The sequence below is a fragment of the Amphiura filiformis genome, chromosome 5 (assembly GCF_039555335.1).
Source record: "Amphiura filiformis chromosome 5, Afil_fr2py, whole genome shotgun sequence".
Taxonomy (NCBI): Eukaryota; Metazoa; Echinodermata; class Ophiuroidea; order Amphilepidida; family Amphiuridae; genus Amphiura; species Amphiura filiformis.
The window spans coordinates 57,284,831-57,310,488 of NC_092632.1; the positions used below are offsets into that span (position 1 = coordinate 57,284,831).

A 25,658-nucleotide genomic window follows, 5' to 3' on the forward strand; every position below is an offset into this window, starting at 1 on the left:
GGTGGACTTACCAAACAGGGTGTTAACATGGGACATTGGGCCCATTGGGGCTACTGTCCGAGCCCCCGTACAGGAAAAAGTTGCTGTCATTGGTATTTTTGTAAACCCCAATGGGTAATAGTTACAATGCATAGAAGATTCATCCATGTGTCTCTTCAGCTGAATAACCAGTTATGGGACATCGGGCCCTTTGAGGCTACTGTCTGGCCCCGTACAGGAAAAAGTTGCTGTCATTGATATTTTTGTAAACCCCAATGGGTAATAGTTACAATGCAAAAGATTCATCCATGTGTCTCTTCAGCTGAATAACCAGTTATGGGACATCGGGCCCTTTGAGGCTACTGTCTGGGCTCCCGTACAGGAAAAAGTTGCTGTCATTGGTATTTTTGTAAACCCCAATGGGTAATAGTCACAATGCTTTGTAATAGTCACAACATATTGGCTCTATACTAACATAACCAGGCCATCAAACCTTTTGTGTCTTCTCAGCTGAATAAATCTTCTGGGCTCCTAGTCTAAAAGTAGAGAATGATTTATTTTAGTGAAATAGTGAAATTACGCACAATTAATGCAATGTTCATAAAACGATGAATGACGCAAGGTACAACTTAAACATGGTCTGCTAAATTGTTGGTCTAAAGTAGATAAATTAATACATATTTAGAATAGCAAAGACTATGTTTGGGGCATTGAAATGATAATTTGGCTTGCAAAATCATGCTGAAAGCAGAAAGTCCATACACAAGCGAATGTAGGACATACAATACTATTGCCTCAAAACAAAGTTTTTAGGAAATAAAAGAGGAGCTTAGGAAAAAAAACACACCGAGTTTTTATTCCCTTGTATTTTATGTATTTTGGTCTCTTTTGCAAAATTAGGCCTACATATTCCAACATTCGCCGTACAGATCACGTTGATGTGCTGATTGGTCAAAGTCCACCGTAGATTACGTGAGAACTGAGAGAGCATTGCACACATGCATGTTTTCCAAATAATATTCAAGATAGCATGAATTCAACTAACCAAAGATACTATAAAGGATCTTTGAACTAACTAACGGCCCAGGACTCACCGATGAGCTGACAAGACTAACGGACACCGATCTCTTGTCTGACACAATGGTTTCTATTGCATCTTTGTTTACGAACATGCTACCACTAAAAGCAGATGTAGGGGCATCATTAAGGATATTAATAACGACATTACTCTTCATGATCCTGGTAGTCCTGCTGGTTAAGATTCTACAGATGGTACAGCAAAGACTAGTAATGGAGAAATCCCTGTCAAGTTTACCGGAAGTGCTAGACAGACACTGGTTTTGGGGACATCTTCCAAAGGTAAATATCCGTGTGTCTCCTGGGTGGTGTCTGTAATAGTATGCTGGCAGTGTAAATGACACTGAACATCTAGAATTCAGCTTACATCTACTATATGGCGCGCCATTAGATTTCATGACCCAAACTTCTACCCCCAGTTTAAAGCACGCGTCCCATTCCCATTCACAATCATTTCATGAGATGTCACCCTTTCATGTTGAGAACGAGTGTGGCCCCATCAAACACAAAATGTTTTACGGGTTATATAAAGGATATAAAAAGGGTATAAATTTTATTAAAATAATACTCAAAAACATTTTTGAAAGCTTGCTTCAAAACATTTTAACATAATGTTTTTTAAGGGTAGACAAAATGTTTTGCAAAAATGGTGTCAGGAAATAATATTACAATAGCAATTTCACAACAGTTTGAAAATGGTGTTTTACCAAACGTTTTAAAAACTTTTTTATGACCTTTATATAACACTATTTCGTTTTAAAACATATTTGTCTTCGCTGGGACCCTATGAAACTTCAAAAGCGGGGAAATTATCATATCACTCGAATCGTCGCAATAACTTATTTTTCAGATGACAGGGGATGAAAGAGAAATGGCATGGAGTCAAGAAGCTTACTTCATACCTTACCCAAAGTACAGTGTCAATTGGTTTGGTCCATTTTTGCCTGTGGTGACAATCTACCATCCTGAAGCAGCCAAGGCTATACTCTCTACTTCAGGTAAAAGCCAGGTGAAACGGTTGTGAAATTTCTTAATCCGTTATTATTTATACCCTCCGCTGTAACGATAATTCTACTGGAAGAAAGTTTGTGCAATAAAACATTTGTAATTTATTTTAAGAAAATTAGACTAAAAGTGCATTGCTAAAAAGAGGGTTGAACCTGGAAAGGCGTTCTGTTAGATCGCACCACCTTGTTGTCAAAAACCCAAGATCCATCTTGGTTTCCCATCCTCCAATAATACTTGCAGTATATGGAATGCCCTACCAGCACATAGCTTAATTTGTAAAGCTTCTAGCGGGATGTTAACTTGCTATTTTGTCGCCAACCCGTCAATGTTAGCTAAAATTAATAGATATTTACCATTTAGCCTCGGCATGATAATAAAACAATAACAATAACACACACATGAGAAATGCCAAACTTGTGTAAGCGCTAAATGTAATCAGAATTTTGTAAAGTATGGGCCTACCATTATTATTCTTAGTCTTAGTTAAAAATACTATGTTAGTAAATAGCAGAATATCTTTATTGCAAACGAAGGAGGTCCCCGGTTCGAATCCGGGTGAAGGTGTTTACCTCGTGAGTTTCCCTATTCTTGTTCTATAGGCTAGATATTATATGATACACGTCTAGAGGTTTTAAATACGTTTGCTTGGATCTTTTGCAAACACAGAACCCAAGGAAGACTATATTTTCGACATGCTTTGACCGTGGGTAGGTGATGGTTTATTACTGAGTACTGGCAAGAAATGGCTTCGCAATTGAAGACTCCTGATACCAGGGTTTCATTTTGATGTTCTTAAACCCTACGCTAAAATCTTCCAAGGCTCAGCTAATGATTTAGTGGTAATTAATCTATTATTATTTATAATGCCAGTTACTTTATTTTCCTTTAACCTGAACTGCTACAGAACCCAAGGAAGACTATATTTTTGACATGCTTCGACCATGGTTAGGTGATGGTTTATTACTGAGTACTGGCAAGAAATGGGCTCGCAATAGAAGACTCCTCACACCAGGGTTTCATTTCGATGTTCTTAAACCCTACGCTAAAATCTTCCAAGGCTCAGCCAATGATCTAGTGGTAAGAAGCTGTAATAAATTCAGTTAAGTTAATTCTATTATATCAATCAATGTAAAATTATTGTCATTAATGTGATTTTAAATACATGTTAATTGCAACTCAGTGGTTATTATCCAATTTTTAGGTATTTAGAGGGGAGATATAATCTACAAACCTAAAGCAATCTTTGGGCAACGCAAGTAGAAACTCGTAATTGAAGATAGAAAAACTGAAAATCACCGAAGTTCTCTTGCAATTACAGACTAAATGGAGAACGTTATGTTCCAACGGGAAACCAGTTTCGAGGGAAATGTTTGCAGATATCAGTTTGCTGACTTTAGATAGCCTCTTGAAATGCATCTTCAGCGTGGAAAGTAATTGCCAAGAAGAGGCTGAGGGGTATGTACTTTCCTCCTCCTTTCTCAATCCCCATTCGACTCTGAATCTCCCCCTCTCTTCAGTTTCACTCCAAATGATAACTTCCTGAAGATAGGAGCTTATCAGATCCCTTCAAGGATGTGAGCTCTAACGAAGTTGAGAGTGATTTCCCACATCAGTGCTTACTCTGCTTACACAAGGTAAATCAATTGAAAATATGTGACATTGGGGTGATTTTGAATTGAGTAAATGACGTAATGCGTACAGACGTTTGGAATAGGACGTCACTTTTAAAGACCGCAATCATTATTATGCTACAAAGAACCGTTGCGTTAAATTTGAAACAATTCCGAGATTTTCAACGCCAACACGATCGCCGATCAATTCAAATTTACTCATCTGTGACCTATGGTGACTGTTTTGAAGTTGATTTAATGGCGTGTTCGTCGAGAGTTTTGCGTGAAAATACAACCCAACTTCGAAAACAAATTCCAAAAAATGAATTAGCCTGTAATTGTTGGGAGGGCGAGTTAGCGCAGCGGTAGTTCCCTCGCTTTGCACCACTGAGGTCCCGGGTTCAAGCCCGGCGCTGCCCAAAGACTCATGTGCACTTGGTTTATCCCGATTCCATGCTCGCTCTCGCAGGTTTTCTCAGCTCCGGGATCTCCGGTTTCCTCCTGTATCGCAAAAATCGGTGATTAGTTGTTTGGTTATCAAAACTTCCTTCACCCAATGGAATTTGGGGAGCTGCACAGATAATTGGTGGATGTTACAATCTAAATGCGGATAGGTGTGCGCCGTTCGGCAGCAACCTAGTTGATGCGATCTGATTGTGATGATTCACCATTGCAGCGAAATTACAGCGCTTTGAGTCGCTTTAAGGCGCTTTATAAATTCAAAATTTATTTATTTATTTATTTATCCGCCTATTTCAAGGAGGAGGAGAGGATAGAACACTATCATGGTAAATAGATGCTACATGACAAGCACCTATCATATCGTTGCAATTTTGCTGTAAATGTGATGATAATCATCATTAAACGTTTGTTTAAATTTAGCAATTCACTTTTGCCTTTTACTATGTTTATTTTCTAAGCCGCGAGAAGCATCCATATATCCGTGGTGTAGTGGAGTTAGCTCAGCTCACGATGGAACGTATCCGTTTCCTACCACATCACATCGATCTAATATACCACTTGAGTTATAACGGATACAAATGGCGACGAGCGACAAAGCTGGTTCATTCCTACACAAAATCTGTGATCCAGAAACGGAAGGATGTCTTAAAGGATCCTGAAAATAGCAGAGATCAAGATAGGAAATATATCGACTTTTTGGATATTTTGTTGAGTGCTAAGGTAATGTGCTGAACTCCCTTCATATCACTTTTCCCCACGATGGGAACATTTATCATGTCTACCAATTATAAGACATAGTATATACGAACCTTTCCTTTCCGTTGCAGTTTAACCTTTTCTGTAGAATGAAACGAATGCCCAGAATGATATTTTAGTACACTGCTTGCCGAGGTGAAATATGGACTGTCCCATTCTACGAGACTTTGCCGAGTTAAAATGGGATTCAATATTTCACCTCGTATTCTTTCAATTTGCTAATAAAACATTATCTTTTAAATTCATATAATTGTCTTACGCTATGGAATAGAGTAAGACAGTAGAATCATCCTCGTCTGTGTATGTGGGTGTGGGGGGTGTGTGTGTGGGGGGGGGGGTGGGATGTTATATTAAAAAATAATTAAACGTGATTAAATGTAGTAGTCATATAAAGATTATATAGGATTATGTTTTACTTTCGATGTTATGATTGTTTTGGTTAATTATTTTAATTATTTTATTTAATATTAGAAACATCGTGTATTATTTCTAGTGTTTCAATTAACCCATTTTTCACAGTTATATCTGTAGTTATCATCTGGATTTTATACCATCATCTTCAGTTTTATGCGTAGATTCTTCTGATCTACGTTGTTATTTACATTTATCTTAATTTTCCCGTTTAAATTCTCCAAAAGATTACGTCTATTGCTGGGAAAAATGATATCACTTATGGCACAAGCAAATAACTGATTATTTTTAGGATGAAGACGGTTCAGGACTTACAGATCAAGAAATTCAGGATGAAGTGGATACATTTATGTTTGAGGGTCACGATACAACAGCGAGTGGTATATCATGGTTTCTATATAACTTGGCCGTCAGACCCAAAATACAAGAAAAGTGTCAACGAGAAATAGACGAATACTTTCAGCTAAAGGGAACCGATCAACTGGAATGGTTGGTTGATATGTTTTTATCATTATTATCAATAACCTCAGACAATCAAGCGTGTGTCCCTTACCATGCTTACGGAACAACTTAAATAAACAAAGAAACAAATTTCAAACCTAAACCATCCATGAGTACAAAGGAGCAAATTTAATTACTAGTAGAATGCGTTTAGTAATAATTGCTATGGAGTAACACGAAAATTGGATTTTGAGATAATATACATTTTTCATATTTTCTGTTGAAATCTTGGAAAGGGACTGAGAAGGTAGTTATTTAGTCATATCTATCACCATAGGAGTAATATGCTGTCGATCGGCACTCTTTCTAATATAAATGATTTAGTCTCAGGTATAGCCAGGATTGATAATAGTTCTTTAATGCGTAATTTCAATTTGGGACACATGCCACAGAACAAATGCGCTGTAGTCAACAATAATCCACAAAAGAAACATAGCTTAGCTTTTATTATACTATTATTAGGTATGTCACAGTGGCTGCACAATAATTCTTCTACACTGTGCATGCAAGCATAACAGTGAATTGAAAAGCGCGCGCTTCAAATTTGGCCAATTTTAGAAAACATCCATGTCGATAAATGAATTTCCTCATATGCTTCATTTATCCAAATTGTTTAAATTTTTAATATATGGTGCGTGAAGCCTTTCCGAGGCTAACATCGGGTCCTCACAAATTAAAAATTGTTTTGTTTAAGAGCTACTGCCTGTTTTTATGGATTTTTGAAGATCGCTCGTAAATCAGTAAATATAGGCCTATTGAAATAAAGGGACCTACCACCATTTAGCTGAAATACTAATCTTTATTAGCATGTAAATTATTTCCGTCGACAACGAATGAAACACTTGCCTAAAAGTAGTTGAAGCAGAACATTAATCAAAGATATTTTTAGGGAGTAATTTTCCAAACCACAATAGCTCTAAGCCATTGTGTGTGTCCAAGGCCATACTATTTTTGTATACGCGGTACAGTAGAATGGCTGTTCCTTTTACCGATTGTCCTCCCATGTTAATCCAGATAACAAAATGTTAATTTAAAGTCTCATTGCAACTGAATTTTTATTTTTACTTTTCGGACTTGGCTTTGAGTAATGGTGACACATACCATGTTTACAGTAAAAATGAAAATTATATTCCAGACACCGTCAAAATGTTAAACTTTGTATTTTATTGTATTGTTTTTAAATAATTAACTGCAGTTCATTTATTCAACCTCATAACAGGATCATACTTAAAAATTTATGATGAATGAACAGACGTTCATTAAATATTGAAAAAAACCCACCAAAATTACTCATGCCTAATTTGCATAATAATATCATGAATACATAATTAGCTGTAATTACCTAATTTGCATAATTAATTACTTTTTGAGTATTTTTTGTTATCAATTGAAAGAACTTTGTATACATATGTGTTAAAAAAAAAACCGCACCTTTATATCATGTACGGTTTTCTATTGGCATCAATTTTGCATATTAATTAGCTGAACTTAGTCATTTTTTGAGATTTAATTTGTATGCAGATTGGCCGAAATTGCTAAAATAGTATATTTGGTTAATTTATTATAATTATTCAATGATAGATTTTTTAAAATTTTGTTTTGTTTAACGAAGTCAGGAAAGATAGGCATTTAACATGCATGTGATATTTAAAGTAACGCTGCTTTTTCAAGCAAGGGTCCAAATAAACCTTCAAAATCTCGAAATGTGCCAATTTTGTCATTACAGCCATTTGTGGCAGGATTTCATTCCATCTACGAGCATCTTTAAATTGACACTACATCACAATGCATTGACCGATTTCAATTCTGTTTTTTGATTTTTGATGCTTTAATAAAGTTCAATAATGTAGGAACATTAAATAACGTGTTTCTGCTGCGATTATTTTTGAGGTGATATGCCTACTATTATCGACATTGTTGAAGACTTTTGCGCAATTTCTCATAATGGCCTTTTTTCTTCAGGAACGACATGAATAATCTTCCTTATCTGACAATGTGTATCAAGGAAAGTTTACGTTTAAGTACGCCGGTTCCTTATATATTACGTCGAGTAACCCGAGACATCACACTACCTGACGGCAAAGTAATTCCTACTGGTAGGTCACACCATTATGTCATGTAATTAACAGAATTGATTCCACAAGAGTAAAGTTGAAACAAAATTGTTCTTCAAATCCTTCTCTACTATATGGTTGATGGAAAATAGAACATGCAGTTAGAAATATGCGCTGCAAAATATGAAGTTAAATGTGTAATTAAAAAATCCTGGTTTTCTCATACCGACGAACCCCCAATTATATATTCCGTCCTTAGTATGATTCTGACTGTAGAGGGCGACATCATTGATTGTCAAAGTGACAACCCGCGTATTGACGATTTGCGTATTACCCGTATCATACTAAGCAGCCGCAAAGAGGCGTAGCTTTTTTTCAGTGGCGTACATGTACACCATTGAAAAAACGCTAAGCTCGTTGCAACTGTTTATGCGCCTGTCACACTACACCGAATAGGTCTTCCGTACAAGAAACGGATGGTATTTTAGTAAATCCGTTGTTGTTCGTCAATGATCGTTTTATGTTCTTTTTATGTCCTGCTATCATCCGCCAAATGCGTTTCGTGTTAGGTGATGTTCGTTAAGTCCGTCGGCAAGTTTTGTGCATGCACAAAACTTGAAACGGAATGTACCGAATACACATGTTCGGTATTTATCCGATGTGTGTTCGTATGGTGCTGCATATTGCCGGAGTTTGTTCGCTCTCCTTTCGTTCATGTTCGTTCTTTGTTCGTTGCACTCGGCCCGTGTTCGTTGCAAATACGTTCCTGTGAGGCCTTCACCACCGGATAGCATATTTTTGCATTCGGTGATGTACGTTGACCCAGACCGTGTTAGTGTCACACTGCACCGGATCGGTCTTCCGTATAAGAAACGGATGGTATTTTAGCAAATCCGTTAGTGTTCGTCAATGTTCGTTTTATGTTCTTCATATGTCCTGCTATTATCCGCCAAATGCGTTTCGTGTTAGGTGATGTTTGTTTAGTCCGTCGACAATACGTTTCAAGTTTTGTGCATGCACAAAACTTGAAACGGAGTGTGCTCGAATACACATGTTCGGAAGTTGTCCGATGTGTGTTCGTACTGTTCTGTATATATACCCTGGGTTTGTTCGTTATTCTTTCGTTTATATACCGCAGGTGTTTGCAAGGTTTCGCAGGCGCTTGTGCCGGATGTAGGCCTATGGCGAACATGTGCATCGATCATGGGGGGGGGGACTTTCTGAAGTGTGTGTGACGCAATATCATATTTCCCCCAGTACTTTAGTGACTGACAAGTAGAACAAAGGGGGGAAGGAGAGAAAAAAGAAAAGAAAGTGAGAAAAATTGAAGAGAGAAGAGAAGAGAAGAGATAAAGTTAAATTGCACGTAATTTAGTAGGCCTATGCATGTAAGTAGTATTGAGGGAGGGGCACTTTCTGAAGGGTAGAGGACGCAATATCAAATTCCTACCAGTTTTAGTGATTGACAAGAAAGAAAAAAGAGAGAAAACATGGAAAAGGTTAAATTGTACGTTATTGAGTAGGCCCAGGATAGTATATAGTAAGCCTAAGTATAGGCCTGTGATTATTATAGGCAGTGCTTAAATGTGGTTCCTTGGCCCAAAAGCCTGTGAAAATTACTGCCGGCCCGTCGATATGTAGGGCCCGTGACATTTTGTCACCAAAATCAGTATTTAAGACAGACTTAGGTCTATTACTGACTTTAACATATCAATCCACGCATGCTTTACCTGAAATTACGAGTCTGAAGTCTTATATCTAAGTGTCAGTGGATCAGTGTAACATTTTAAATTTTGCAAATTCAGTTCGGGCCTTCTTTGTTTTTTGTTTAAGGCAATAATAGTGTAAAAATGATGCACCAAAAATAATTTTCCAAATTTTCCATTTTTAAAACAAATTTTTTACACAATAGGCCTAGGCCTAATAATGTAAATAGGCCCTACAGTCCCCATGCAAATGGCTTCAATTGGACCTTCAGTTTGAAAAATGGACAAGTCTTCCTTTTTTGCTTCTGCTATGGACATCCACGTGTTATTTTTAAAACAATTGTTTATATTATACAATAATGGTGAAACCTTTTCAATGGCTTCAATTAGGCTTTCGTTTCACCAATTTGCGGCTGTTTCAAACTAAAATAGTACCCAATAAGAGTGCTAAAATTGATCCAAAAAATGACAAATGGCTTCAATTGGGCCTTCATTGTCCAAAGGTTTCTCACCTCTATTGCCCCCGGACGCTGGTTGCCCTGATATATCAGATTTGTAGCCCTTTTGTACTTATTAGCCAATATTTGACCATTTTCGTCAAAGTTTTCCCCCTTAAAGTTGTCTTTCCCCACTTTGTTCACCCTCTGAAAAAGTGCTTGCTACGTCACTGCCTCTAAGGGGTCAAAACCCTCTCAAACACCCTCTCCTCCCCACTTTTCTGATAGGGTGGACGTCCCTGTTGGTGCCACATGCCACGGATTCGCCGGTCATTTGTCGGACGTTGAACGATTGAATATAAAACGCCTGCAGGATTATTAGCGGCCACAACGCATAGAGAGACGAACGGGAATCGGACCCCCAAATCCAGACATTTGTCGGACGTTGACCCCCAAATCCGGTCATTTGTCGGACGTTGAACGATCGAATATAAGACGCCTGCAGGATTATTAGCGGCCACAACGCATAGAGAAACGAACAGGAATCGGACCCCAAATCCGGTCATTTGTCGGACGTTGAACGATCGGATATAAGACGCCTGCAGGATTATTAGCGGCCACAACGCATAGAGAGACGAACGGGAATCGGACCCAAAATCCCACCGAATCTTCTGCCGGACTGGTGATTTTGCCACCAAATAAAATATTTTTGTATTCGGTGATGTGCGTTGATCCAGTCCGTCGTAGTGTGACAGACCTATTAATTATACAAGCTTAAGGTACTTCACGGGTTACATATCAGTCGAATATCATCACAGGGGTGGGAGGCACGTGTCACCCCAAATCAAAGTGAAAATTGTGAAATTCCCATTGAAAATTGTCAATAAATGGCCTGTGTCCTGTTAGATAAGCTCGGTGCCTCGTACCCAGCAAACAAAAAGAGAAACTTTTATTCTCAGGTTATGTAAGGATATGAAAGGTTTTGATAATGTTCCAAAAATATTTCGAAAACGTGGTGCTAAACATTCTAACATAATGTCATTTAAAAATTGACAAAATACTTTGCAATAATATTTTCACAATTAACATTTCGACAACATTTTTTGAATGTTGTTTTAGAGTTTTTCCATGTAAAACGTTTAAAAAGAGTGTTCATGACTTCTATATAACCCGACATTTAAATGTTATTAAAACGTCTTGAATAAGACCAAAACGTGTTTATAACGTAAGAACATTGTTTTGTTTATTGGGTATTAATCTGATACCCGTAGAGTCTGAGATGTCTCTGTCAGGATTTGTTTGAACAAGGAAATATTCGTTTCAGGCACAAAGAAATAACCATAGACTTCTTCTTTGTATTGGGTATGTTTTTGTTATCTGCAGGCTCATTCGCCTCTATTCTCTTAGTTGGAATACACTTAAACCCTGCTATTTGGACAGATCCGGAATTCTTCGATCCAGCAAGATTTTCGTCAGAAAATATGAAAAATATGCCGCCATATTCGTTTGTGCCGTTTTCTGCTGGACCAAGGTATTCAAAATTATGTACATTGGCGACTATAACATATAAGGTTAAATACCACTAATTAGAGCTGGAGAGTGCCTGAAAAAAGAGGGAATATTTTCTTGTAGGCCATCTGAAAAGATGCTTTGTAATCACTGAAAAATACCAAGCTATATAGGCAAAATGTTAAAATAATATGCAGAAATGACGGGGTTTCTATCACTATTGTACAGTTTTGATGAAAAGTTCCCTCGAATTCATCCGCTGGACATCGATTGTCCCACCCTACTGGTGCGTTCCTTTCAGGTCCTAAAAAGTGAGGACGCACTGTAAATTTGTGGTCTAATTTGCACTTCAGTGGTTTAAAACAAGAAAAGCCTGAATTCATCATTATGTTGAACTTTTGGTCATTTGGGGATTCAACCTTCTACCTTTAATTGATAATAATGTCTTTTAACTGTATGATGAAATCGTGCTTGGAATTACCTAGTTACATTGAAAACCATGTAATTGTTTTTCGTTTCAAACCATAATAATCAATCATAGATACATTTTGTACCAGGGACATTCACGAATAATCAGTATTTTGTGCTTTTTCTAATGCCTGTAAGTTACTAAATTCAGAATATATGAATACATCTGAATACTAGTATTAATATTTTCTTGTTTTACTTTAATATAGGAACTGCATTGGGCAAAACTTTGCTTTAAACGAGTTGAAAATCACATGCGCTACACTCCTATTCAACTTTGAGTTTTCATTCAACACAGCTGTGCCATTGGAAGTAGACCAGAGCCTCATTCACAGAACCAAAAGTGGCATCCATCTCTTTATCACACCTAGGAATTATCAAAATGATTGAAAAACTATTGATGAAAGCGAACTAAAAATGTGTGTTGGAACTACCAAATAAAACTGGACGTAGAGAAACAAAGCGATTAAAAGATGATGTAAAAAGTAGTAAAATGTCAATGTTAGTGGCAAACCAACTACAACTTTGGTAACCCACTGAAACCGAGAATCAGGCATACCAACCCAGCAAACACAAAACGTTTTAAAAACGTTTTTAACGGGTTATATTTTGGATTTTTGGTATTGGTAAAAATGCTTTAATAACAATAAATGTCGGGTTATATAATGGTCAAGAAAACGTTTAAAAACGTTTAAAAACGTTTTGTATGAGAACACACTGCAACAATATCTTTTAAATGTTTTCAAAATGTTATTGTAAAATAATTTTTGCAAACATTTTTGCCAAATATTTTGTCAACACTTAAGTAACATTGTGTTAGAATATTTGCAGTAAGTTATCACAAAAAGTTTTTGAATGTTATGATAACGTTTTATAACCTTTATATACCCTTTATATAACCCGACATTTAAACGTTTTCTGGCAACCTTTAGCGAATGATGTCTAAAATGTTTTGTCTTTGCTGGGAATGTTGAAGATATGCTCATTAAAATCATTAGCTAAGTTAAGTTCTGATCTCCAAGTATTCAGTATCATACAAAATTTGAATGAATATATGCAATGTGTAAATAAACCATATATTTTTTCCTTCTTTCAGAAAATTAGATTCTTTGCCAATATGAAGTGTATATATGTGTTTGATGGAGCCAGGATTTGTATCTGAAATTCAGAAATTATCAATGTCGTTAATGTGCATTGAACAGGTTGCGTCAATTTTAAGGCATTTACCGACTATATGCATTTGTTAGGGATTGATGTAGTTTGCCCGTTTAAGTGACCACTTAGATGTCTTTCGTTAAAATCCAGGCGCGAAGTTACTGCAATTGAAACACCACCAAAGTATGTTTATGAACGTTTCAGGATCAGAATTCAAAATCTGTGTATTACGAACAAAGAACTTAACTTGGAGTATACATAGGCTTAGGAACCGGGGACTCGGGGGGGGGTGGGGTGCTGAGCCCCACAATAATTTTGGAGCAGGGCTGGAATACCTTTCAGCCCCCTAATAATCCTAGGTGAAGTTAAAAATTGTGATAAAATAGAGGGAAAATGGGCGTTTGTGACCTATATTTTGCATAATTTTCTGACTCGGGGGACCCCCCCTCGGTCAGCCCCAGGGTGGTCCACCAATTTGTTTTCAATTTTCAGCCCCCCCCCAAAGTTGACAATCTTCCTAAGCCAATGGTATATATTATTTCATTGCAGAATGCAAATGCCAAAGGTGATATGTGACGTGTCCAAATAGCCAAAAATCTGCCCGGGGACATTTTTTCACAATTTGGGTTTGTTGATGCGATTTGTAAAATGTTAAAATTATTGTCTGATAGTTTCAGACCGGAATATAAATGGCATCTTGTATTTTTTGAGACATTTTCAAGGTAATTCCTACTCCAACATTGTCAATAATATTTTTGAAGGCCGATATCTCAATTTCCAATTTTACAATACCATAACTTACGAACTCAATATCTTCGCTTAGTAATGTCCGATTTCATTGGGGAAAACGGCGTTGTGGAGCAAAATATCTCTATATTTAATATCTGTAAAAACCTCAAAATTAATAACCTGCCCAAAAGTGTCTCCTTTTGACATGACACGTCACATATGGTTCCTGGCTTACTTTAGAAAGACAAGTAGAGTTCAGTTTGTAAGAAATGCATGTGGGTGTTATGTGGGTATCAGGTGGGTGTCAGCGGAGTTGTAATTAACGTGGAATTTATATCAATTTTGCAATGTTTGAAGACATAATTGCTTGTGTGCATTTTCATTTCAATATTATGATAATACAGAGGTCAAATTTTTATTTTATCAATTATAATTATAATTATAATTTTTATTTTATTTTTAAAGAAAATTTGTCAGTTCTCAACATAGCCTCATAGCCGCTGTTATTATTCAAAGTAAGTCAAGGTTTGTTGAAATATAAATTGTGACACGTTTCATATCATTGACCAAATCCCGGGACCAAATCACACCGCAAGGTAAACCAACATTACGAAATGTCGAAGCATACCGTACGCTGAAGTCATAGTTGAACTGCACGGATTGGCAACGATTGATCTATCATTAAATTAATTCCTCCTTAGTTCCTCTTTAAAAAAAAAAAAAAAAGCGCAGTGATTTATAGTGCCCTACGCACAGGCACAACGCCTAGACGTTGATCCACAAGCCTCAGCACACTTTACAGGTTGTCGCTGACCACTACGGTCCCACATCATTCCATAATTCCATCATTCATTAACAACTATTCAGGGACTTTGCTGCTACAAGAGCGCACACCCTAGACATTCCACAATTAACCTTCGCAACCAGGATCAGCTCCCCGAGTTTCGTACGGGTTACAACGAGACAATTAGCAGTGAGTTCCTTGTCCAAGGGAATTTCAAGCTAACTCAATTTTTCAAGAGAGCATACTAGGCACCGCCAGGGTTCGAACCCGCAACCTCTCGCACCATAGTCGAACGCCTTATCGATTGAGCTAACTTGACTGCTTTAGTTTGAGGCTCTAAATAAAGTTGGATCGTCACAATATAAAAATTGTTTCAAATCACATCGTAAGGTGAAACCAACTTTACACACAAAAGGTCAATGCATACTTAAGCTGAATTCATAGTTGAATCGCAAGCAGTATGCGATTAATTACTAATCAACGAGACAATCGTTACTTCTTGCACCGATTGGTATTATGCCTCAGTGACAGATCATTGGTCAAACCCTAATCACTAATTTACCAACGACTAATCTTAATAATCTATAAACTTGTCCTATAATCAAAAATTAAACTGGTTGTCTGATTACGTTTGTAGTTATTGATATAGTTTGTTTACAACTGAACGGATCTCTCGACAACAATACAGTGTGTCAAAGTCCACTGTTACCGTAGGTAATGTGACCAAAATAACAAGTATGCGTATAATAGAACTATGAACAATCCAGAACAATAAGGAGACTTTTTGATTAATCTTCTCTCATTTGCAAAAACTCGTCAGAAACAAGTGAACGTTGACACAATGGTGTTCATTACATCCGTATTTAAGTCCATGCTCCCAAATATGGGAGGCGACGTGGGCTCATCACTGAGAATGCTATTATCAACTTTGCTCTTCATGCTCGCGGTGATCCTGCTGGTTAAACTTCTTCAGATGATACGTCAGAGACTGCGTATGGAGAAGGCCTTATCAGATTTGCCGGAAGCGCCAGACAGACACTGGTTTTGGGGACATCTTCCTAAGGTATTTTTCTGACTGTAATAGCTATGTTTTATATGGGAAAACTCTGAATAACCTTAAATGATATTCTACAATTTCAAACTTACAAGCAAGAATGGAAGTCTGTTGTAATTTTATATATGGTAACCATTATTCCCTCAGATCACATGACAGATAAAAACGTTTTCTCCTGTAAAGAGTTCTATAGGTAACACCCGGGGGGGGGGGGGGGTTCTTCGAAAATAAATTACGGGGATGTGCCACGCAGACTTTCGGATGCTGACTTTCTCTATACCTACTTTTTGCCACCCATCAGTATACCAATTTTTCACAAAAAACACCCAAAAAGCACCCAAAACTGCCATAATTGGGCTCTTTTAGGGGCACTTTTGCCCAAATGCACCCAATTGGGCGCATTGGTCTCCACTGAAAACCCACCCATCGATATACCAAAATTGCTGAAAAGGTACCCCCAAACCGTGGCACATCCCCGTATACCTTCAACCAGGGAGAACCCCCTCCGGGAGGTAACAATGGTAACGTTAATATTTTTTAGCTTCTTTTTTAAGTTGACAGGAGATGATCGAGAGCGGAGATGGTCATTGGAAGGGTTTTGTTTTCCTTACCCGAAGTATGCTGTCTTGTGGTTAGGTCCATTCTTGCCCATGGTATCAATCTACCATCCTGAAGCAGCGAAGGCTATACTCTCTACCTCAGGTAACAAACGGTTGAAAATTATTATTACACCTCAAAGAGACCAGTTGGACCAAAATTGGAGCATTTTTCAATTGTAAATGCCTGTGCCCCCAAAATTCGACCTTGACCTTTTTGCCTATAACTCAAGAACTATATGTTGGAGACAGATCAAACTATAGAGTCCTTATAATGAGAACAATACATTGGTATGGATTCTAACAAGATTTGACCAAAGTTTGAAATTTCACCCCCTGCATAAGCGGCCATTTTGGATTTATGCAAATTAGCCACTGTTCCACTACTAGGATTTTCGAGGACTTTTAATGTGTTATTCAAATATGCTTTTCTGAAATGAATGGCGAATAAATGGATTCTGTTGCAATTAGTGGTGGGTTAACCCGTTATTTTACTTAATTTGACTGGGCTAATAAATTATATTGTCATTTAGCTGGATCATATTAAAGCTTTTAAACCTTGGCATGTATATCCTAGCTACATGTATATAATTAAACTAATCTTGTCTTGCATAGGAACAAAAAATGGGGACACTCTAAAAATTTCAACCGACCATTCCCACCAAAATCTGTGAATATGCATGCCTTTCAGTCCATTTAAATATTTGTTGTTTTTGGCACCCATCTGGAAACCAATAGGCCTACCGTTTTTGGTGACTTAACGGACACCAAACTTTCTGACTATTGTACATAATAATTCCATTTCTTATACATTTTGTTGTCAACACAGAACCCAAGGAAGACTATATTTTCGACATGCTTTGACCATGGTTAGGTGATGGTTTATTACTGAGCACTGGCAAGAAATGGGCTCGCAATAGAAGACTCCTCACACCAGGGTTTCATTTCGATGTTCTTAAACCCTACGCTAAAATCTTCCAAGGCTCAGCCAATGATCTAGTGGTAATGAATTTAATGATACTTTTTGTTTCGTATTAAGCATAGTGTATTGCTACTACAAGCTCACGAAAAGTTATCCAGTTGTTGTCACTTAAAAAACCAATATACAAACCGTAAGAAAACAATCCAAAATGTAACTGAAATAACTTACGAAATAAACTAATACTTTACTTCAACAATAATTTCAGAGTAAGTGGAGAAAATTATGCTCACATGGAAAACCAGTTTCGAGGGAAATGTTTACAGATATCAGTTTGCTGACTTTAGATGGGCTTCTGAAATGCATCTTTAGCGTAGAAAGTAATTGCCAAGAGGAGGTTGAGGGGTACGTAATAAACATAACTTAAAATGATGCTGCGTAAAATTTGTGCAATTTGTCAGAGATCCATACTTTTTGGATCATAGTATGAACAAATCTCTTAACCAAATTAACAAAAATAGGCGTCGTAATTCGCTCTGTGTTTTTACCAACCTGGTCTCGCTAATATCCAGCTTATATCGCACTGAATCACATTCAATATTCAGTCTATTATCGCATTGAATATACTCCATAAATAGTGCCCTCTGTTGGTGCAATGTTACATTAAGGTTATTGTTGGCCAATGCTACATTAAGGATACTTTTTGTTGGTCAATGTTACATTAAGGTTACTGTTGGTCAATGTTACATTAAGGTTACTGTTGGTCAATGTTACATTAAGGTTACTCTTGCTTTCTTGCCCTGCGGGGCCCTTATATTGGGGTCCCACTTCGGGAGTTTTTAGTTGTTGTATGTGAGTCGCCGGCCATAGGCCTACTGGCCTTGCTGCCGTGATATTTTTGTTGATACTGGGATTCAGTATCAAGATAAAACATCAAGGCCGCAGGGCCGGAAAGCAAGAGTAATCTTAAGGATGATGGACTGTTTCTACTGGGTGACAGGCTGTTGTTAACGAAACGAAACGGAAATACTTCGTGAAAGCCCGTCACCCATTTCATACTTTTTACTTTTTTGCTTTTTTTCCCCAAGTTTCCCTCATTCTTCACCCCCTGCCCTCTAGGAAACTAATTTTAGTTTAAGCTTGTTGGATATCCATATTTCGTGGTTAGTGGTTCTTTGTAGCCCTGCGGGGCAATCAAATTACACATTCACATTTTGCGGTTAGTGGTTCTTGTTTTAATGAAAGCCGGGGCAACACCCAGCCAGCCCCATACCTCATGCCGCTATTTTACTTGCCAAAATGCTAGTTTCTGTAACAGCAGAGTGTGTTATTTATGCTGTATATTCAATGCAATATAGACTGGATATTAGAGAGACCAGATGGTTTTGACACACGAGTATTTATGATGAGAAACATAGCAAAGCAAGTTAAAGAAAAGCTAGAATTTATCCTATCTTTTCATGTCATCAGCCATCAGAAGCATCCATATATCCGTGGTGTGGTACAGTTAGCTCAGCTCACGATGGAACGCATCCGTTTCTTACCACATCACATTGATCTAATCTACCACTTGAGTTACAATGGATACAAATGGCGAAGAGCAACTGGGCAGGTTCATACCTATACAAAATCCGTGATCCAGAAACGAAAGGATGCCTTAAAAGATCCGCAATATAGTAGAGTTGAAGACAGGAAATATATCGACTTCTTAGATATTTTATTGAGTGCCAAGGTATATTTAATAATTGTTAAGTGAATAATATAAATGAAAAAATAACATTATATAATGGCAGGAAGTCCGTTTAAGAGCTCGATTACTATAATTACTTTTCTCTATTAGAAAGCAAATAACATGAATAAATGTACTTACGACGTATATTGGTAGTTTTCTGCAAAATAAAACGGTGGTATTAATAAAAGTGGTATTATACAAAAAAATGTACATGCATACTCTCTTGACGATGAAATAGCTTATCCAGGTATCTACTAAGTTTCTTGTCTATATAGAAAGTCCTCAAGACTAATACAACATGACTTGTATGTAATAACAGAAACTAATGACCATCTTTCAGGACAAAGACGGCTCAGGACTTACAGATCAAGAAATTCAAGATGAAGTGGATACATTTATGTTTGAGGGTCACGATACAACAGCCAGTGGTGTATCATGGTTTCTTTATAACATGGCCGTGAGACCCAAAATACAAGAAAAGTGTCGACAAGAAATAGATGACTACTTTCAGCTAAAGGGAACCGATCAATTAGAATGGTTAGTTGATACCAGGTATTGGGTGTTCCCAGGAAACAGCAAAATGTTTTTTAAAACGTTGTTAAAACGTTAAATGTTGGGTTGTATAAAGGTTATGAACACATTTTTAAAACTTTTAATATGAAAAACACTACAACAACATTATTAAAATGTCAAAATGTTACTGTAATATATATTTGGCAAACATTTTGGCAAACTATTTTGTCAACACATTCGATGATGTCAAAGCATTTGTTTTTTTATATAAGTAAAACGCCCAGTCAGATGTATTTCATACCTGCCATTACAAGTCACCCAATTTCGAAAACTGGACGTTCGATATACACTCTCATGAATATTGACTGGTAACATATTCAAATAATTATGTCATCGTTCAGATCGGACACAATAGATGAATGTATGCTGCAATCCGTTGATTGGCAGTACCATGCATGGAATTAGAACAGATTACACAAAAATTACGAAAAGGTCTATATTTTCCCTTGTCTGACATCAAAGATTTGAATCAAACTGATGTCCATCGTTCAAAGATTAATCAGTTGATCATATGCCTGAAACCGTGGTAAGAAAGAATACGACCGTGTTATATTAATCTTTCGTCTTGCCAAGAGATCTCATGGCACCTGTGCGTCCTTTACGGTTTCCTGTCTAACTGCTAATGTGCTTTTATAAATAAGGTAGCCTATTCTATACTTCTGCCATATTATTTTTTTTTTTATGTATTTTGGATATGCTTTATCATGTTTATAAGCACAGCTAGAACTTGTATTCATAATATTTCAGGGATGATATGACCAATCTGCCTTATTTGACCATGAATATCAAGGAAAGTTTGCGTTTGAGTTCACCTGTTCCATTTATATCTCGTCGAGTAACCCGGGACATCACATTACCTGATGGCGCAGTAATTCCTGGTGGTAAGTCATTATAGAACCACTGGGGAAAGAATTAATAATCTTACAAGAGTGATATTCATCTTGATCACTATAATACACGGTTGTTTGATGTACAGGGTGTCCCAGAATGATCTGTACCGGGAAAGATGGAATTTTTTAGGAAATTGGACGTTTCTAGTAGAAGTTATAGAAGATTGCGTAAAAATGGTGAATTCTAAGTTTTGACAACGCAACCTATTTTGAAAATCTGTAACATTACTAACCGTTCAGCACAAAGTTATTTGGAAAAAGTTATGCAGGTATTTTAGTTGTGCCCTGTTCATATTTCCACTAAATAGCCGATATCTATCTATTATTTATGACGTTACGAAGCAATCATTACATGGAATTAAGGATTTGCGGCCTAATCCCATTCTCTCTTTGGCGGTAGTTTTAGTTATTGTGGTGTGAGGTCCATGTAATTTGAAATGCTTGCAGAGGTCGAACTGGTTGTGGTACAGAAAAGATGGCTCCTCAATTTATTGTGCAGCAGCGTAGATTCCTTTCAAAAACTTACTGGCAAACCGGCAGCTATGTTGAGACGCAAAGAAGATTCATTAGACGATTTCCGCGAGCACGCGTTCCAGTCAAAGGAGCGATAGTGTATAACGTAAAGAAGTTTGACGAGCACAGAACTGTCAGGAATCGGCAGAGTGAAGCTTCAGGTGCTCGTAAGACTGTAAGAACTAGAGCGAAGATTACAGCTGTCTGGCAAGCTTTAAGGCCCAACCCCAACAGTAGTTGTCGTCGAAATGCTGTGCCAAACATCCCACGTTCTTTATTTAATCGTATCGTGCCATTTTCAAGGGTATGCGAGTCGTTTGCGCTGAAAATGAAAAGCAGTTTTTCATTGATTTTACATTATTGCATGCCACGCCTAAACAAATAAAGGTAGCGTGCTGAAATTCACAGAATAAGTAGGAGACATGTCCAGCATTATAATGCATGTATCAAAAATAGATACACTGCCCGTCTTCTATTTTTAGTTATTTTTGCAAACACGGTACAAATAATTCTGGGACACCCTGTATATAATTGCCTTCATTATTAACTAAATGCAAACTATAGATGGCGCTATTTATCCTAAATCATATTTCTTTATTTGCAAGAGGTAGGTGATTAATACTGCCATTAAAACAGCTGGAATAGGTAAAACAAGCAACAAGGAAATTTTATAAACATATTTTATCAGACAATAAAAGGAATTATTTGTAATCATGGTAATAAAAGCTTGAAAGAGTAACTAAATAGCGCCACCAATTTTGTCATTGATAGGCACATTTTATATCCAAAAAGCTTTAAAAAATGCTATAAAAGTGAATAATTTTGTAAAAGAGAGGAAATTAAAGTTATGAATGACTCAAAATCATCTGTATACATTAGCATGATATCGCTTTGAGCTGTTTAAGCCTAAAATTTTGTTGTACATTATGTTTTGTTTGAAAAACTAATAAATGATCCCATCAAACAAATAATATAAGTAGGGATGCACTTAGCATGTCGGGGTGTCCCGGAGGGGTGGGTGTGTATCGTTGTGTGGGGTGTGTATGTATAATTATAAAGAGAGAAGAAATGAATGAGATAGAGAGTATTAAGGGAGGGAGAGACAGAGAGGAAGAGCTCCTTAGTCACAAATAAAGCCTCTGTGGCAGTTGACATCAGGATTGAGAACATGACAATTGTTCGCTTGATTTGTTGAAAGTGGCCTTCTAATCTTCGATATCTATCTTCAATCATATTCCGTTCTTTTCTTTACGTATAGCCCAGCATACTATAGGCTTTTAGTCAGGCTTGGGCAATTTGCTTGAGCCTGGTCAGGATACAAGTGCCATGGTGTCCCCACACTATGGAATTGTTATTCATGCGGTATAATTTATTTTATGTTGGGCATTGTTCATCTGCAGGTTCATTTGCCACCATACTTTTATTAGGAATACACATGAATGATGCTGTTTGGAAAGATCCGAATTTCTTCAATCCGGAGAGATTCTCGTCAGAAAACACCAAAAATATGCCACCATATTCATTTGTGCCATTTTCTGCTGGACCAAGGTATTTTAATTTATGTATATAGTATTGCTAAGGGAACGGATAGCAACGTTTGCACAATATTGTTTGTGGGACATGAGAGCACATCAGACATCGAACTGCATTCTGAATACTAGGAATGTCCGATATAATACAAATTTTATGGCAAATTATTAAAAAGTTATATTTTTTGATAGTGTAACCTGTCAATTTATTAAATGGAGACATTTTAGTTCTGCCTAAATAAATAAATGTATATAACATGACTAAACTGTCCAAACAAATCCGAACGAAGTGATAGTGTAGCGTGGCGTGGCGTAATAGTGGTAAGGGTATATTAATTTGTTTCAAAAAATTAGGGGCGCCATTATGTATTCTTAGCTCTGGGCGCCACAACCTGCGCTCAACAAGACATAGTGAACAGGAGTTCGACGATCTTAGCCGTCTCGGCTTAACAGCAGTTTGAAGTATATCTGCAATTTCTGCTGGAACCTGATTATGGAGCCTTGCTAATGTCAACAACTTGACTATTGCAGTAATAAAGTCTGGACGTAACTATACTAATGAATTTCAATTCAATTCAGAATCAATTCACTTTGTAGTTTTAACATGTTTCGGTCCAATTCAAATTCAATTCTTATTTTGTAAAAATCATTTTGATTCAATTCAAATTCAATGCATTGAAATTAACTACTAACCAATTTCAATTCCAATTCACAGCATTTAAATCCGATTCATACTACCAACACTGATACATTTTACCGGGCATTTGACTAAAAGTAGTTCAGGGAGGAAGTTTATTGTAACTGATAAGCTGACAATACAAGTGAAAGTCGAATTGAAGCGAAATAAAACAAACACTTCGATTCAATGCATTGAATTGAAATGAACGAAAGAAACATTTCGATTCAATACATTGAATTGAGCCGGTGGCGCTGCGGTTCAGGCTCTACCTCCTTGCGAGTTTGAGTCCCGGCGGTGCCATCGTGTTGTGCATTTGGGCAAGGCGCTTTACCTCACTTGCCTCTCTCTACCCAGGGGTGAAACGGGGAGCTGTTAGGAATATTGTCCATTGACATGATTGAGCGCCGCCCAAAGGTATGAGCATGCCTTGGGTATTGTATGGCAGCTGACATATTCTAATGACAGCGGAATAAAATGTAAAGCGTGTATAAATGTCAACATTTTATGATAAAGATGACGTAGGACATATAAATTTTTATCAGATATTACTAAAGGCTGACGTGTAAATTTGTTTTCTTTTCTCTTTGATTAGAAATTGTATTGGGCAAAATTTTGCCTTGAATGAGATGAAAATTACATGTGCAACACTCCTACACAACTTTGAGTTTTCATACAACCCAGCTGTGCCAATAGAAATGGACGAAAGTCTTATTCGCAGAACCAAGAAGGGCATCCATCTATTCATCACACCAAGAGATCATCGCACTATTGTAAGACCACGGTTAACCCGGGCTAAAACCTTTTGGTGAAGTGCATTGTTTGGAAATAGACGTACAAAAACAAACTAAACGTCAGATTATGTACAATAGATCAACATATTAAGGTTATTAATTATTTTAAACTGTTGTGATTTGGTAGTTCACAACATCTTACGAATGGTAGTGAGCTTTGGCAAAAACTGCATTGCTCAATTCATAGCGAGTGTGTTGAAGAATTAAAATATCACAGATATACTTTTATAGGTGCTGCGGTTCTTGAGTTACATTGTAAAGAGGGCTGAAACAACAACACTTTTGTAAAACGTACATAACTCATTAACAACAATAAATTAAGCAAGTTTGCAAAGTATACGATTTGTAGAATGAACTTTTGCAAAATATCAAGGTGTTATTTTTCAATAATATAATTGAACTAGATAATGAAAATCTATTTTAGGTTGCTTCGACCAACAATACCTCGTCTACCCTTAATGAATCCGGTCAGTTGTCACATGTACATGATTTAACAGGGAAATATGAGATTTTGCCATCATTGAGTTCGGTTATTACATGGATTATTGGACTTGCTGCGGACAACCGGATTCATCGGCAATGGACACATGAAATTGCAAGATTAGTATACTACTTATATGAATACTGCTTTTGTGTGTGTGTTAATCATGTTAATACCGGTTTCAGATTTGAAACGTAATTGTTTTAGATAATATTTTGAACATGCTCATGCTATATAATAGGCCTACATGCACAGAGAACCTATTCTTGAGAGGGCACTCTATTCACGTGGTTTCTTTTCCAACGCTAAAAGATCACGAATTTTGGTGGTTTGCAAATGAAAAGTGTCCGCACTATCGATTGATTACGTAACTGTTATGAATAATTTATTAGGTTTTTCAATGCAATCGCCTCGACCCATTAATGCATATTATCTGTATTATCAAAGTACTTGGAATAGCAATCCGGTGAGTTCACTGAACTACGCCCTAATACTGATAGAGTTTTAATGGCGTTAATCCTCTCCATACACAGTTGAACAAATACAATAGATGAAGGTCAACACGTATGACCTCCTATGTGACATGTTATATGTGATGTACAAAAACCTGAATATCATAAAGATCAGTATTCGTTTGTGCATATGAACTGCACGTTTACGTTGCTAAATATTACTCATTATATATTATGACAAATATTGGTATTATGACAATACGGTATATACATTGTATATAAAACGACTAATAAATCCTGCTATCATGGCGTCAGGTCAATGTTCATCATATCCCGTATGTTTTTTAAAATTCACTCATATTTGAGACAAATTGCTGTGCCCATTTTATAGGTGCACAGGTAGATCCGTGTTGTTTTTAATTTTCATTTCTTTTTAGTGAAAGAATTAAGGTTTTCCACTGCACGGGGGCCACAAGGGTGATACTAATTTTAATGCTATATTTTCAAAACGAATACGTGTTCCCGGTTGGCTCTATAGCGATTTCACAGAAAAGGTATTTCTAGTACAATGCAGCGTCGGACTCTAGCTGAGAGCGTAGCCTAAGTCATTATAGACTCCAATAATGGCTCTCCATACACAAATGAACAAACACAAAGGAGGGCAGTCTCCTCCGTGGCCAGCTTAATTTCGATGGAGCGAAACCAAATTGGCTGCGGAGGAGACGGGTAATTTTGCCATGCAAATGAGCTGAGTGTCGTAGCCCTGCTACATGTATCTCAATAGATTCAGGTTAAAAGTGACC

General features: G+C 37.1%; 2 protein-coding genes across 2 annotated transcripts; both read left to right on the forward strand.

Annotated features, from left to right (window-relative positions):
• The first annotated feature begins 1,149 nt into the window (after nucleotides 1-1,149).
• LOC140152293 (cytochrome P450 4F4-like) lies at nucleotides 1,150-12,368 on the forward strand. Its single transcript, XM_072174598.1, has 9 exons — nucleotides 1,150-1,338; nucleotides 1,907-2,054; nucleotides 2,969-3,141; nucleotides 3,383-3,519; nucleotides 4,595-4,856; nucleotides 5,596-5,792; nucleotides 7,767-7,900; nucleotides 11,385-11,532; nucleotides 12,188-12,368. The coding sequence occupies exons 1-9, from the start codon at nucleotides 1,150-1,152 to the stop codon at nucleotides 12,366-12,368; spliced, it is 1,569 nt and encodes a 522-aa protein (XP_072030699.1).
• A 3,161-nt stretch (nucleotides 12,369-15,529) lies between these two features.
• LOC140152294 (cytochrome P450 4F4-like) lies at nucleotides 15,530-24,281 on the forward strand. The gene is given in 9 exon segments (XM_072174599.1): nucleotides 15,530-15,709; nucleotides 16,255-16,402; nucleotides 17,126-17,298; nucleotides 17,484-17,612; nucleotides 18,693-18,947; nucleotides 19,288-19,484; nucleotides 20,268-20,401; nucleotides 22,324-22,471; nucleotides 23,724-24,281. Coding segments are annotated over 9 exon segments (1,581 nt in total). The 3' UTR covers nucleotides 23,941-24,281.
• Nucleotides 24,282-25,658: the final 1,377 nt, after the last annotated feature.